This window comes from Vidua macroura, chromosome 14 (assembly GCF_024509145.1).
Source record: "Vidua macroura isolate BioBank_ID:100142 chromosome 14, ASM2450914v1, whole genome shotgun sequence".
Classification (NCBI taxonomy): domain Eukaryota; kingdom Metazoa; phylum Chordata; class Aves; order Passeriformes; family Viduidae; genus Vidua; species Vidua macroura.
The window spans coordinates 9,838,855-9,853,173 of NC_071584.1; the positions used below are offsets into that span (position 1 = coordinate 9,838,855).

At 38.2% G+C, this 14,319-nt stretch overlaps 1 protein-coding gene across 1 annotated transcript in view; it reads left to right on the forward strand.

Moving 5' to 3' along the window:
• Nucleotides 1–14,319, forward strand: part of COL4A6 (collagen type IV alpha 6 chain) — a 112,672-nt gene that overhangs the window by 28,571 nt on the left and 69,782 nt on the right. The window contains exon 3 of the mRNA XM_053990588.1: nucleotides 12,075–12,158. Within this exon, the coding sequence (XP_053846563.1) occupies nucleotides 12,075–12,158 (84 nt within the window). The remainder of the gene's footprint in view (nucleotides 1–12,074; nucleotides 12,159–14,319) is intronic.

Consider the following 14,319-nt stretch of genomic DNA (forward strand, 5'->3'; position numbering starts at 1 on the left):
AATTAAATAACTGTTTATTTAATATTTTGTCCATTTTTAATGTTAATTGGTTAAGACTTTATTTTAGCTGCTTTTACTTCCTGAGTTGCTTTTTGTCTTCTCCCAAATGAGAAGTCCAGGCAGTATGGCTTTAAGTTGGACAGGGGTAAAAGGGGATTAGAGGGTTAAAAATTTTAACAAGTCACCATTTCAAACTGTTGCTTGCAAAGGCACACACACCTATTGATAAAGATCTATGCCTTTGGCATGAAAGAGTTCTGAAGATTATATTAAGTAGGCATTTTGGTTCTAAATTGCATCAGACTCCGCAACCTAATTTTGTAGATAGTTTTAGTCTTTCTGATGACAGATTTTCCTTTGCATGGTTTAATAAAGACTGAAAAAAATATCTCTTAAAATTTTATGTCAGGTTCTGTGACAAACTGGACATCTGAAGGTTGATGTTGAATATGCTCACTGTATGCCTTTTCTTATCTGTTAAACAATCTGAAAACAAAAGCCTTGTTTTCTGTCCCCCAACATATAAAATAATATGTGAAACAAAAAATCTAAAAAAAAGTTTTACTTACATAGAGGAAAAAAATAAATTAGAAGATTAAATTAATGTTTGCATTATTTTCTGCTTGAGGAGTTGTGATAATGATGTCTCCAAAGACATATTTTCAGTTTTTTTAGCTGTTGCTAAGAATAGTTTCCTTTTGTCTCAGTTTTTCCTTCCCTTATCCAGTACTAGCAAACCAAGACATTTGCTTCTGTGTTTTCTAATATATAATTCTAAAGCTCATACTCTGTCTAGAAACACACCTAAAAAAAATTAGGATATTTGTAAATAAGATTACACATTTATTTTACCAGTTCTATGTTTTGTCCTTTTTTGGTTTCCTGGGAGAAACGTTTGCAGCACACTTTGTCTCAGATTTAATCAGTACCTATTCCTCAGCAAACATACTCTTATCCTGTCAAAATACTGCATCAAACTATACCTCCTCTGATCTGTTTAATCTAGATAAATGTTATAAAGGCTTTTTGTCTTTTCCCACTCCAGACAGGTAAGATTATCCGTAATGGAGATTGTACATTTTGTCTCTGCAAAAGTTTGCAAGATCCACGGTTGATGAATAGACATCCGCTCTGCTCAGAAGTGTTACTTGAAATTAAATAGGCCTAACAATAAATTAAATACATGGCTACACAATGGAACTACTTGAATTTCCTTTGACATTTTATGGTTGTTTACCTCAGTTTATATTTTCTCACTTCTCCTTTATCATTGTCACTGGAAAGAGAAGTTATCACAATATGGCAAGGTCTTCTCCAACGTTTAGAACACAGCCTTTTTTGGTTTCTAAAGTTGCTGTCTAATTTACATCTGACTCAACCATGTAGTGAGCGTGCAGTGTGCTGTGTATGAGTGTGCAGTGTGCTGTGTAGTGAGTGCAGTGTGCTGTGTATGAGTGTGCAGTGTGCTGTGTATGAGTGTGCAGTGTGATCTGTAATGTGCACTGTAGTGAGCATGCAGTGTGCTGTGTAGTGAGCATGCAGTGTGCTTGCTGGGCTGACTGCAGGGCAATCCTTAAGCAAAACAGTTGTGCCCTGCAGGGGAGGGTTTGACTGGCTGAATGACTACAAGGGGTTGTTTTACCATGAAAGGACAGGTTGCTTGAAAGCCTCAGTGAAATGGGAAGGGCAGCCCAGAAAACAAATCTGAACCAACAGCTGTAATAGTAAATCCAACATCCTGTTGCGCATGTTATGTGCTATATCTATAGATAGAAGTGTGATTATTCTGTGGCAGTAAAGTCACAGGTTGATTTTACATCTTGGATTCATCAGATAAACCAGCACCCTCAGAGTCCTGAGTAATTATCTAAAACTGTGGACTGTGGTGCTATGTTTGTTCTGCACATGTGTCCGACCAGGTTCAGAATAGATGCAGGAACCTGTTCCAGGGGCTATGCCATTGCTGCTCTACAGAGCAGAAGTGCAGGAAAGTACACTTTCATTGTTTCTTTGTGAATTTTTCTGGGTCCCCGTTTTGAATTTCCAGGGCCTGGGATGAGCTCACCTCAGAGATGTTGTGTGAATGTGAAGTAAGAGAGGGATTCCTGAGAATGTGCAGGACCTGCATCTCTCAAAGCAACTCAGACATACTCAACTGAAGAATAGAGAGCAAGCAGGCTTGGCTGTAGCTGTTTATACAGAATTTGGAAAGGGTGTTATTTCTGTTATCTAAAAGTCCTGAATTCCCAGCCTTGTGTCCTCCAACTCCTTGTTATTCTTTGCCTGATCTGAAGCTGTTCTGTCTCTTCCTTGCACCCCTTCACCCCTGCCATTTGTATCTGTATTTGGGATTGTTTGCTTTTGTTCACTTCCAACTGATGGACAGGTGTTTTATTTGTTCCCATGGGATTGAAAAAGCGACTTCCATTGGGAATACTGCTGGAGGTAAAACTTGAAAGCCCCAAAGAATCTGTTGGTGTAGATGACAGCTGGGAAATAAGTTTTTTTTCTGTAGAAAACCTGCCTGGTCTCTGCCTGCCTTTTTTTTTTCTTTTTCCCATCAGCAGCCAGGGCCTGCAGGCTTTTGGGTTCATGTGCTGCTGAAGCCCAAGCTCCTGGACCTTGCTACAGAACTTGAAAGGTGTGCCCAGATCTCTTTTGCCAATGTCAAAAACATCCATTTTATTTTATCCTGGAAGGACTAAATTTTCAGGTTTTCATTTTTCCTAACCTTTGTTCCGTATGGAATGAAAAAAATGCATGAAATGTAGTATTTCCAGTAGATAAAATTTTTGCCCTCCCTGTCTCTTCCCAGAGATGGTTTGTTTGAAAAATACTTTGCAGGACCACCACTGTGTTTGTAGAGAACATTAAGATAAATGTGTTTATAGATAAGCTGTGTTTAGAAACATATGGTTATTTTCATCAGTATTATAGGAGGGCTCATCAAAGTCACTTCACTCTCTACAACTATAGCTAGAAAAGGGAATTACTTTAGTAAATCCATGGGTAGTTATGTAAGCCTGATTGCATGATGATGTAGTATCTCAAATGCATACTCTTGGTTATTTAACATAATTTACTTTTATGATTTTACACCTATTGCTTACTTTTTAAAGTCTGATATTTTTATAGTGTTGGAAAATTCTTAATTGCCAACTGATTTATCTTCTGTTAGGGACTAAATGGGAAGCCTTTGGACTTCAAAGGGCATTTAGACTGCATTTGCTGCTTGGATGGGCCTTTTATGCAACTTTTCTTTTGCAGAGTTGTAGGGCTACAGACAAACAACGTGTCTGAACTTTACTCTTATTACTTTTAATTTGTTTGCTTTGTTGGAGGTGCACACAGATGTACATACAATTTTAAGGATGTACTAATAGTTGATTCTTTTTCATTTTAATATAGAACTGATGTTCTGATTTATCACTGACATTTGTGCTAGCACAAGATGTTTGTAAATGGTACTGATATCCTGGTGGTATTCTACATTTCTCATAGAGGATAAATGACCAATCAAGAGTGCAAAGTTGTTAACAGCCAAGAGTAGACAGTTGTATGCTCCTGGGACATGCTGAGACTTGATAAATCTCACTCCCTGAAGATAGAAATAGTACACTACAAATAACCTAGAGGATAGAGGAACAGCTCCAAAAATACTTACTTTTTAAAAAACCAACATTTTTTTCTTAATTATGTTTACTACTATGGTGCCCAAACATTAGTTAACAACAAGGATCCATTCTGCAAGGACACAAACATAGTTGCAGACATCTTTTTCCCCTAGAGGAGAGCAATTTCTCTGTGATCCTACTCTTTGAAGTATTTTGTGGGTGGAGCACAGTGCCTCCCTGGTTTCTTTTGTGATTTAATTAACCAAGAACACGCTATGTGCATGGTACTTTCCAAAGCTGGTGTAGTAAATCTTTCCTAGAGGACTTAAAACACAGTGGGATGTCTCACTGTGCTATTGGCAGTGGCTTTACTCTGTTCTTGCTTCAGTCAGTGACAAAACTTCCAGGGAAATTAGTGAGGATGCATCCACATACAAGCCAGCTCTTATTTTCAGGATCACAAAGTGCAAGGGAATAGAATGTCTACAGAGATAGAGGTTAAAGAGTTAATCATGTTGGTACTATAACAGGTAGTCTTCTGACAGTTCCAGGAGATGACTGCATATGTTTTTATTTAGATACTCTATAATTATATAGACTTTCAGCTGTTTGGGCCTTTTGGCCCTTCTGTAACGTGTGATGAAGGTTGTCTATTTAAAAAATAGGATGAAAGCTTAGGTGAGAGCAAATGGGTGGCTGAGTTGTTTATCTGTGCTCCAGAAGGAAGCACAACACTCCAAAAGGAAGGAGTGATCTTGGTGTAGATATTGTAAGTGAACTGGAAAAGATGGGTAAACTTTATACCTGTGGGCCATAATACTTTGCTAACTTTTGCTGCTCATGAGAGTGGTTCTTGGCAGATTCCACCATCTGCTGCTGATGTGTGCCATTGATTTTGGAAATTTAATCAGGGGTAAGTATATTAATAATCTGAACAGACAAATACTGAGTGTGTAACCATCAGTTTGGGATACAGGCATAGCTAATTGTTTTTGTGTAAAGTAGACATGCCCAGCCCATCTGGGTATAAATTCCATTATTAATGACAAGCTCCAGCAGCAACAATCTCTTGTTACAGGAATATTTTTTAAAGTAAACTCAGTTCTTAGTCACTCATTTTCATTTCCAAAACTGTAGTCCTCTGGTAATTAAGCATGGGACACCAGAGTTTCTTAATGAGTGGCTTGATAATGTGACCAGCAGTTTGAGTACGAGGCACTGTGTGAGATTATTTAGTGCAGATTTGGAGTCCCAGCTGCAGTTAGAGGAGTGCTTGCATTCCCTCCCCAAAATATGGACTTGGTAGAGTAAGAATTATTTTTCATAATAATGTGGTGGTTGAAGTTGTCCCAGACATTTTTATCATGTACCATGTCATGGGGATGCAGGAGCTTTCCTGTGTGTGCGTTCTGGAAATACTAGAGGTGTAAAAGTGGCTGTGGCTAATCAGGATTATTTCTGTCACTTTGCTCTGGAGAAAAGTTGCTTTCTAGGTTTTTTCAATGTCTGTGCAAATGTGCACACCTGGGCATTCAGTGCTGAGGGCAACCTTTTCCTAATCTGACGAGGAAGGAATCTGGAATATTCCAAACATTTTATTTTGTCCTATGGGCTAATCAAGAGAAACCTGTGTCACATTCCAGCTAAAAGGCTACATGACATATTTATTTAAAATAAAAGTGTCAGATAAAAGAGGGATTTTCACACACTTCTCTCGTGTGTTTTGGAATAACACTACTTCTCCTATAGAGGTATTTTCATCTTTCTCAAGGTGATTATTCCTAAAGAAGGAATTGTGCTATTTGGATTTTCTTTCCATGTCATGTTCAGAGTTATTTGTGGCAGGGAAGGGCAGTCTGCTGTACTGCTTTGGCCTTTGTGGAAGCTGAGGCAAATCCAGGAGGAGCTAATGCATATCCTTATTTCTTTGCAGGATTGTTCTGTGCCCAGGGAGGTATCCTGAGGGTGTTTCTGAGGCCTTCTCTGAGCAAAGCCAGCATGTGCCCAAGTTCATCTCTGTTTAGCAGGGCATTCAGCAATATTGATTGGTCTCAATGATATCAGAATTAAGCATGGAATTGTAGAATTGATTCTTTTGGTGTTTTTTCACTAAAGATATATTTAACAGGCTACAGCAGTGTACAGCCTTGTTTCTGGGAAGGTCACGTTTTTATTAGGGAAATAAAGCAGTAGTTGATAAAGAAATTAATAGTAATGTGGATGTGTGTGCCATATGTGCACAAACAGAGCAGACCTGGGGGGATTTTGTTTATAATAAATTTTTTTGCCACAAGTTGATTTACTTTACTTAGGAGAAAATTTAATGGAAAAAAAACTGGCATAAAAATACTTGAAACCAATGGTATTCCTTTGAGCAGGCTTGGTGATGGCTTCAGTGACCTTGGTGGTTACACCAGTTCTTTGACAATACCTTGAAGGATGCAATCAGAATAGCAAAGGACTAGAGTCAAGTGCAGTGAGGGTTGACTGGCTGGAACTCCAGTCTGCAGGTTCCATCTGTGTTTTAGACAGAGTTTAATGCTGAGGCTCTGCTCATGTGCAGTTCCTTGTGCTCATCCTGCTGTCACTGTCTCCCCAGCAGAAAGATCAAGCATCCTCCCCCAGCTGTCTCCCACACATAAGGCTGCATTGACCCCTAGTGTGTCTTCCCTGGAGAAAGCTGTTACAGAAGAGATATTTTTTCAGCTGACTCAAATCCAAAAGATACAGAGAGGGAGTTTAGTAGATAGCTTTGGTGTGGGAGGTCAGATGCAGCTCCTACCTTCATTTCTTAACCCACCAGCATTCTGCTACAAGTATCACTAAAAGTGTGGCCAGATTCTACCAATATTTTCCTTGGGTTTTGCTATTTAACAGTCAGCTCTGGAGCTTTCATTTTGAAAAGGTTTTTAACAGAATGGCTTTGGTGGCATTTTACTTTTCGTAAATAAAATGCAAATAAAAAATTGCTGTCATATTTTCAAAGTATGTGTTCTGTGTTATGTACAAATTTGTAGGATGAATCACAGTGGACACATGCCAGCTTACCTTCTGATATGTATTTGATGATAAATACTGTGAGCATCCCTTTACCTTTAGATGAAGGTCTTTCTGTAGTAATTTTGTTAGAACTCTTTGCACAGTGGAGGAGCTGAGCCATTTTTGGGGCTGATGCCCTGAAGATGGAGCTGTTCAGAGCCAGATTCAAATCTGTTAACATGGAATAACCAGTATTTGACATTTGTGCTCCTGTTTGGAGACCAGTCATTTCCATGGGACTATAAGAAGAATTTGGTGCTATTCAGGGTGTGAGAGGGGCTTAAAACCTGACTTTATGTGTGGTATGTGAGTTAGTATTTAAATTACAGTCTCTTCCTTTTGAAGGTGTGTTTTTTGCACTCTAATTCTGTTAGAGTCAATGAAAAATGCTTTTTCAGGCTTTTCACAATTTCACAGCAGATTTTAATGCAGCAGGTCATAGGAGAAATTTGCAGGTGTAGAAAGCAAAGACCTTGAGGACTGCTTCTAAAAATTTTTATTTAATGAGGTCAGTTGCTTTGGGTTTTTTCCCACTTTTTTGCCTTCCAGACACTATTGGTGCTAAGGGCTGGAGCTGGACTGGATGGGAAGGTGATGCTTTGACATGAACCACTTTAGGAGCAAAGGAAAAGTGGCAGTCACTGAATACTGTCTCATACTGTGACTGGCCACTGTGTCATATCAGTCTCTGTCAAAATGGATTACCATTTCAACAGAATTGTTAAATGCCTTGCCTTTGTAACTGGAAGGATGTTGCCTTCTGCTTAAAAACTTCAGTTCTGCAAATATTTATGGAAACTTATACACACTTGCTTTTGTGCCAGACTGTCCTTTCCTCTGACTAGTTAGTATAGGACAAGCCAAAGTTCTGTCCCTGACAGTCACCCCAGTTGCTGATTTATATATTCTTGCCAGAGATCTGTTTCCGTACCTTCTCAGTTACTGATGGCCATGTGAAGTGCTGCTGAGCAGCAGTGGGGTATTGAGAACACTATTTAAATAAAATTTGTTCACTTTTCTGGCATTTTCCTTTCTGATGAATGTATAGGGCCATTATGTCACTACCCAAGTCTTCATTCATGGATTTAGCTAAAAGCCACGAATGCTCAAATGGTTATCACAGCAGCTCATGAAGTGAACAGAGATCCTAAGTTTCACTAATTTTTTTGCAGTGAAATTTTGCAAGTGTGTCTGAATGACAGGTACTGTGAATAAAATTTCCTTATTAGTCATCAGCAGGTACTTCTGAATTATATGAAAATTATTTATTTGAAGATCCCAGAAGTTTTCATTCCTTTCTAGCTTTTGATGATGAGGTTTCTTATTATGATTTTGTATTACTGTAACGGAGCAGTCCTTAACTTGAGTTGGGAAGTTACTGCAGACAAGTGTTGGGGGAAAAAGAAAAATCATCCCTGTCATATCTCTTTATGCAAGTTAGAGATTCTTTGACTTTCTGTTTTATTGTCAATGGGAGTTTTTTTGCCATCATCCTTTTTTCCCCCTTTATCATGAGTATGCTCTTTTTTCAGCAGACTTTATACACCAATTTTGTGCACTACCATTCCTTAGTATCCATTCTTTACTAAAATTTTACAATATAATTGCCCATTTCCTCCATAGCTACTTTAGCTTTCTCATGATAAAAATGATGTTTTTAACCTTTCTGCAGTCCTTTCCCAAAACAACCTCTCAGCCCATTCCTCTGGCTTCATTTTCCTATCTGATTGAAGTTTTTGTCTTCAGATGAGATTTTTAAGCCTTCTGCAGCTGATCCTTTGAAACAGAGCAGGAGTTTTGATGCCAAATTGAGCCCCAGCTCTTGCATCTGAACTGTGCTTCCTGCAGGTCTTCCACTAAAGTCCTTTGGTAGATGGTTTACTCCTACCTGCTCCTGCCTACAATTTTTGTATTTGCAGGCAGGTCTTTCCAGGTCATGTACTTTTATTCTGTTGCCTTGTATGTTGCTCTAGAGAAGCTGGATTGAACACTCTGGGACACCTCCTGTGGCATCACAGCTGTGAGGTCTCTTTACTCTTTGGCTCCAGTCCAGAACAAGCTGAAGTCAATGGAAAGATTTGAATGCCACTGTTTCTTCATGAATCAACTGTGCATAAATGCTTGATAGAGGTACACCAGAAGCATGACAGGAAAATTGTCCTTATAATGACTCTTGGTTTTTAATGTTTTTTAATAATAGTTTCTCACTTGTATCAATACTTTTCAAATAGAGTGGGTTTTTTCTACATTGAAATCGTGGTAGTGATTCTTATGTAAGCCTGAAATAACTCAGTTAAAATCAGGATGTATGTTACTCAGTTGATATTACGGCTGTTTAAATCTCAGAGTATGTAACAGTGCTGCTATTTTGTTTTTTTGTTTTCAAGATCTTGGTCAGCTTCCATGCAATGAAATGAAAATGGTTTCATTAATTTCTCTTATAGTGCTGGAGCTTACCAGTATAACTAATAACCTTTTTTTTTTAATTCTTAGTTTTTTTCAAGAGCATATTCATCAATGTGAAATGTAGAGCAGTAGGAAAAAAAACCCTTCCCTGATTACATGCACAGAACAAGTATGACAGGCTCGTGTTTACGTGGTCAGGTTACAATCTGTAAATGTTTGAATGACCTTACATTCATATATTTGAATGGGAAAATGTATTCACCTTTTCAGAAGAGAATACTGTTGTCTAGAATCTTACATGCAACCTTTAGAGTTGTGTTCACAAGTATAATGCACGTGGCTGTTTACGATTTAAATAGTCATTGAGTGTCTGATGTCAGTTACTTCCCCTAAATAAAATGCTCAGGACATGTACACCTGGTTTGGAGCCAACTGGCTTTGCTTTGCTTCCTTTCCAAATGCCTTCATTCATAAGTGAGCAAAGTGACTCCTCATGCTGTGAAAAAGAAACCTAGAAGTATATGGTGAACACAGTTTTACACAAAATAGAGACATAATTTCAGTTTTTCACAAAGCTCAGTGAGAGTTTTATCCAGCTTCCTATAAATTAAAGAGAAATACTTCTTTTGACTTTGGTTGGATTTTGACTAGAGCCATATTTACTACACTGCATCAGCAGCAGGAGCCCGAGGGATAGGAAGAATGATGGATTTTTGTGCAGTCCTCTGCCACTGGGAAAGACCTGGCTGCCACCAGAGGCAGGGGATTAGTGCTTTGAGACAGTGACTATTGCAAGGCAGTGACCTTAGAGGGATACAGAGCTATGGTGAAAGGAAACTTCTTTGCCACTGCTCACTCCTAGGAGGTATCTAAATGGACAGAACCATGGGCCCCGAGGGCCTGTGAAAGTGACTCCTGGAACAAGGAATAAGCTGGAGAAAAAGTTGATTGGAAGTTTAAAACTCTGAAGAATTTAAGGTGGATAAGTGTCTGGGAAAGCATAATCTGATTACCTGGAGGCATAAAGCTGTGTGTGAAGAGTTTAAACATAAGGTTAAGTGTCAGGAATAGAGATATGCATTGCTTAGCAATGGGTCCAAATCTCCACTGTGAAATGTGCATATTAGCATGGGAAGATATGTATCTCAGTGCACTTCACTCTAAAAACTGGTTCACAAAGAAATGACCTCTCAGCAGGATGTCCATTAAGATAGGGACCAGTTTTTATGTACTGAGCCCTTGCTGTTGCACATTGCAGACTCAAGTGACCATTCCTTGTCTGAGCAGAAAGCTTGGAGATCCTCTTACAGTCTATTCTATAACCTCTAGATACAGTTTGTCTCCTTCTCTTGGCTTTTGGGTAGTTTACAGGCTGGCTGGTAATTTTTATTTTGTTAGCTGTTTGGGTTTTTTTTATCTTTCCTTCATTCTTTATTTTCTGCTGCTGCCAGTTAGAATTGTCTGTGGTGCGTTTCCCGTTATGGTGCCTCTCTTGTGGTGCCTTTCTTCAGTTCCAGTTTTGTGTTAGATCCTACCATAGGATTTTAATGAGTAGTCCAAAAGTCTCATATCTAATGGGGTCTCATATGAACAAAGCTGCCAAAATGTCTGCAAAGTAGTTTCATAGGATTTTTTTTATACTTGATGCCTCTTAGAATTGCTTGAAGGCTGTTATGACTATTTTTTTACAGCAAGAGATAACACTCCTTTCTGGATAGGGAAATATGGAAGATTGAATTTAATGCTTTTTGTTAATATCTGTTTATTCTAAATCCAAAGGTGTTTAATTTAGCAAAGCAGTATAAACATCAGCATGCATAGAGATTTTTATTTACCTTCAGCAGAACACTGATCAAGTGATGTCAAATTAGTTACTTTGAGAAAGCTGATTCAAAGAAGCTCAAAAGTTGAGAAGCTTGCATGAATTGTCTTTCATTTTTCACGTTCCTCACTGTCAGGAAATTTTAAAGGCTTTAAAAATATTTCCTGTGAATGCTGTTAGTAAGGAGATTTTTGGCTGCAGTCTGAACTTGTTTTGGCATTTAGTTTGATCACCTTCATATGAGAAGCTAAAATGTTTATTGCTTTCAGAATTTCAAAGCCTAGGGACTGTACCTGAGCATGCTGGACAGTGAAAGTTTCCTTAGAGAGAGGTGTTCATAGTGTGTGACAAAACTACATTGCTAAAGGGGACCTTTTTTCCAGGACTGACAGTATTGTCAGTAGCATTGCAGGGCTTTGGGAAGCCCAGTCCTTAAGACCTGTTTAGTGTGGAAGCAGGTCAAACTCTCTAAACTAAATTCATGTTGTTAACTTTCATGTATTCTATTAGCTGGGAATTAAGTTTGTGATATAGAGACTTCTGATTGACATCAATATTGTAATAATTCTTGAAACAACTAATGCCAGTGCAGCAAATTTGGAATTTATTTTCAGTTTAAATCCAAATCCATGGTGGTTTCCTACACACTTCCTTGCACATGTGTTCTTAGTTTAAAAAGCCCTTTTCTCTCATCCAGTAGCTTTTGTTCTTGTGGTTTAGGGATGCAGCTTCTTGTTAGAAACATGGAAGGGTCCCAAAATTAAATTTGTCTCAATAGTTTCCTATTGATGTAAAGATACTTGTTTATGCAGGATGGCTGAGGCACAAGTTGCCAGTTATGATCCTAGTCTGATAGTATACTGAGTATCTCAAAAACATCACTCATTTTATGGGTTGAGAGCCCTAGGAAGCACTCTGCACCTTGCAGAAGAGCACCAACTTGTGAAAATTCACTTGTCCTCAAAGAATTTCTAGCCCAACTTTTTTCTGTTTATTTGGTGATTCCGGAAAGGACCCAATTGTGGAAAAGTTAAAATGTAAGTAGACAGTGCCCAATTACTTCTCAGCAAATTCACACAACAAAAGTAATGTAGGTGAAAAGTGTTGACAGACCAAGTGTTTTTATTAAAGAAGATCTTCAGCTAACAAATAGTTATGAACTTCAATTTTTAATTTCTTTTTTTCTTTTCTAGGGTGGAAAGAAGTCCTACAGTGGGCCATGTGGGGGCCGCAATTGCAGTGCTGGATGCAAATGTTTTCCAGAGAAGGGTGCCCGGGTAAGTTTGTTTACACTAATATAACTTGTCCTTGCCTCTTATCAATCTTTTTAGAAATAAATGAATAAATAAACACCACATTAATATGTGTAATTCTCAATCTAATGACCTCATGAGATGATAAATGATGAAGACCAGCTGCATTTCAAATGTCCCTGGCCAAGATTTCAAAAGCTATTCTAAAGATTTACAAATGGCTCGCTTTGTAATGAGTCTTCAATAGAATACTATTTCTTTATGGGATCTGAGCCCTAGTTCAAAAGAAATCAGATGGTTTTTAAGAAGATTACAACAATTAAAATAAGGAAAATCAAAGTAGTGTGGGCTTCTAATACAGATTTTGCTCAGGCCTTACTGTAAAAGCTTCTGTTTATTTGTGGAAGTGTTTTTGATTTGTGTATTTGGTTGTAGAGGAATAATAACCGAGAGTGGATCTAAGCAATTCCCTTTGAGAAAGTTGCTTGTGTAGCTGAAGTCTCTCTCTCTCTCCAATGTCTTCATTTGAATAAGCCAAATGTTTAAGCAAGATTTCTGTAAAAATCTTTAATTTCTTTTGCTTTTATGAACAGAATATAACTTAACGCAGCTGCTTATCTCCTGTCTTAGGGGAATGCAGTAATTGACTTCACTCTGCCTTCAATTGCAATGTTAATTTTTGTCCAGATGCCATCTACTTAATGTTTTATCTTAAGCTCTAGAGCATTTTAATATGTATGAAAATGAATCTTACAGATTTTGCTTTTGGAGATGAAAGGAGGAAAGAGCACACAGTAGGTACTTGAGGAATTCGAAAGGCTTAAAGAGAAGGGAAATAATGCTAGTTGTCTTGTTTAATTAATCAGCTGTACTTCCCAAAATCATATTGAAAACTCATCCTCTGAGCAAAACCAAAAGAAATTAAGTATTATTTAAACACCAGCAATCCTGATTTTGCCTGTCTATTTCAGTGACGCAGTATGTGTACATGCAAGGCTTTACTTTTTGGACTGAATTTATGAAAATGTTGCTATTTTAAAATTATTGTTTTAAAAATTATTGTTTTTCTAATTGCAGACAGAGTTGAGTGTGAATGCTTAATTGATAACTGGTGATGTGTTTGCTCTGGAAATATAAAAATTATTTCAGTTCATCATGTGGCAGAGGGAAAGCATGTCTAAACAGATAAACAGAAGAACTTTGCAAGGAAGCTCTCAACATATCCTAGAATATGAGCTAAAGTGAATTGCTCAATACCTTTTGTGATTAGATACAGTAAGGGACAGACCTAGTTTGGTTCTGGTACACAATATCCTGTAAATACTTTGACCTTTAGACAGCAACGAGCATCATTCTTCTGTCTCTTTACATTCCTGGGGTCCAACTTGATTGTTTGAAGTGGCCACAATGCTGTTGACCTTGCAGTTTGAGCTCTTGGCATCTCTTTTGTTAAGATGTCACAAAGATTTTAGGCTGTTTTCATTACTGACCTGAGAACTCATTTGGCTTTTAGCTTATTTCTTATGTGACCTGTATGGGTAGGGCATTTTCAGTCCTTCAAACACATGTTCCATCCTGCTGAGACCTGTCCATGGAGTGAAGTGTCTGCTACAAGTGGTAATCTTTCCCTTTTACAACACTGCTTCCATCAAGTGTGCTGAGCCCTCCTGACACCTTCTTGGACATCTGCAGGCAGCTACTGGAGGCCTGCCATGCCTGGGGATATGGAGGTGACTGGCTGAACCGGGGATGGTGTGATTATGTATCCTGCAGCACAGCTTGTTTCTTGCAGGACACTGTACAGCCTGAGGCTAATTCCTTGGCTTCCTGCCTAGCTGCTTCCCCACTGCTGCAAAGCCTTTCAGTTCAGAAACGGAGACAGGACTTCGTCAATGCCCTAAATCCATATTTTGTTTAAAAAACTGTTTCAGCTGTCAATTTTGCACAATTAACCAGATCAGAATAAAGCTAAGCTTTCTTTCTAAAAGAAGGAAATAGCTAAAAAGCACAAGAAAATGACAATAAGCTGACAGCTTAATGAAAATAATATAGACAATGTCCTTAAATGTCCTCCCTGAATGCACTTTTGATCAGATCAAGCTTTAAAAAAAATTTTTAGGCAATAAAAGTGTCAAAACTGCCTCAGACTACTTGATCAGTGAAAGATATTTCTAGAAACGGGATG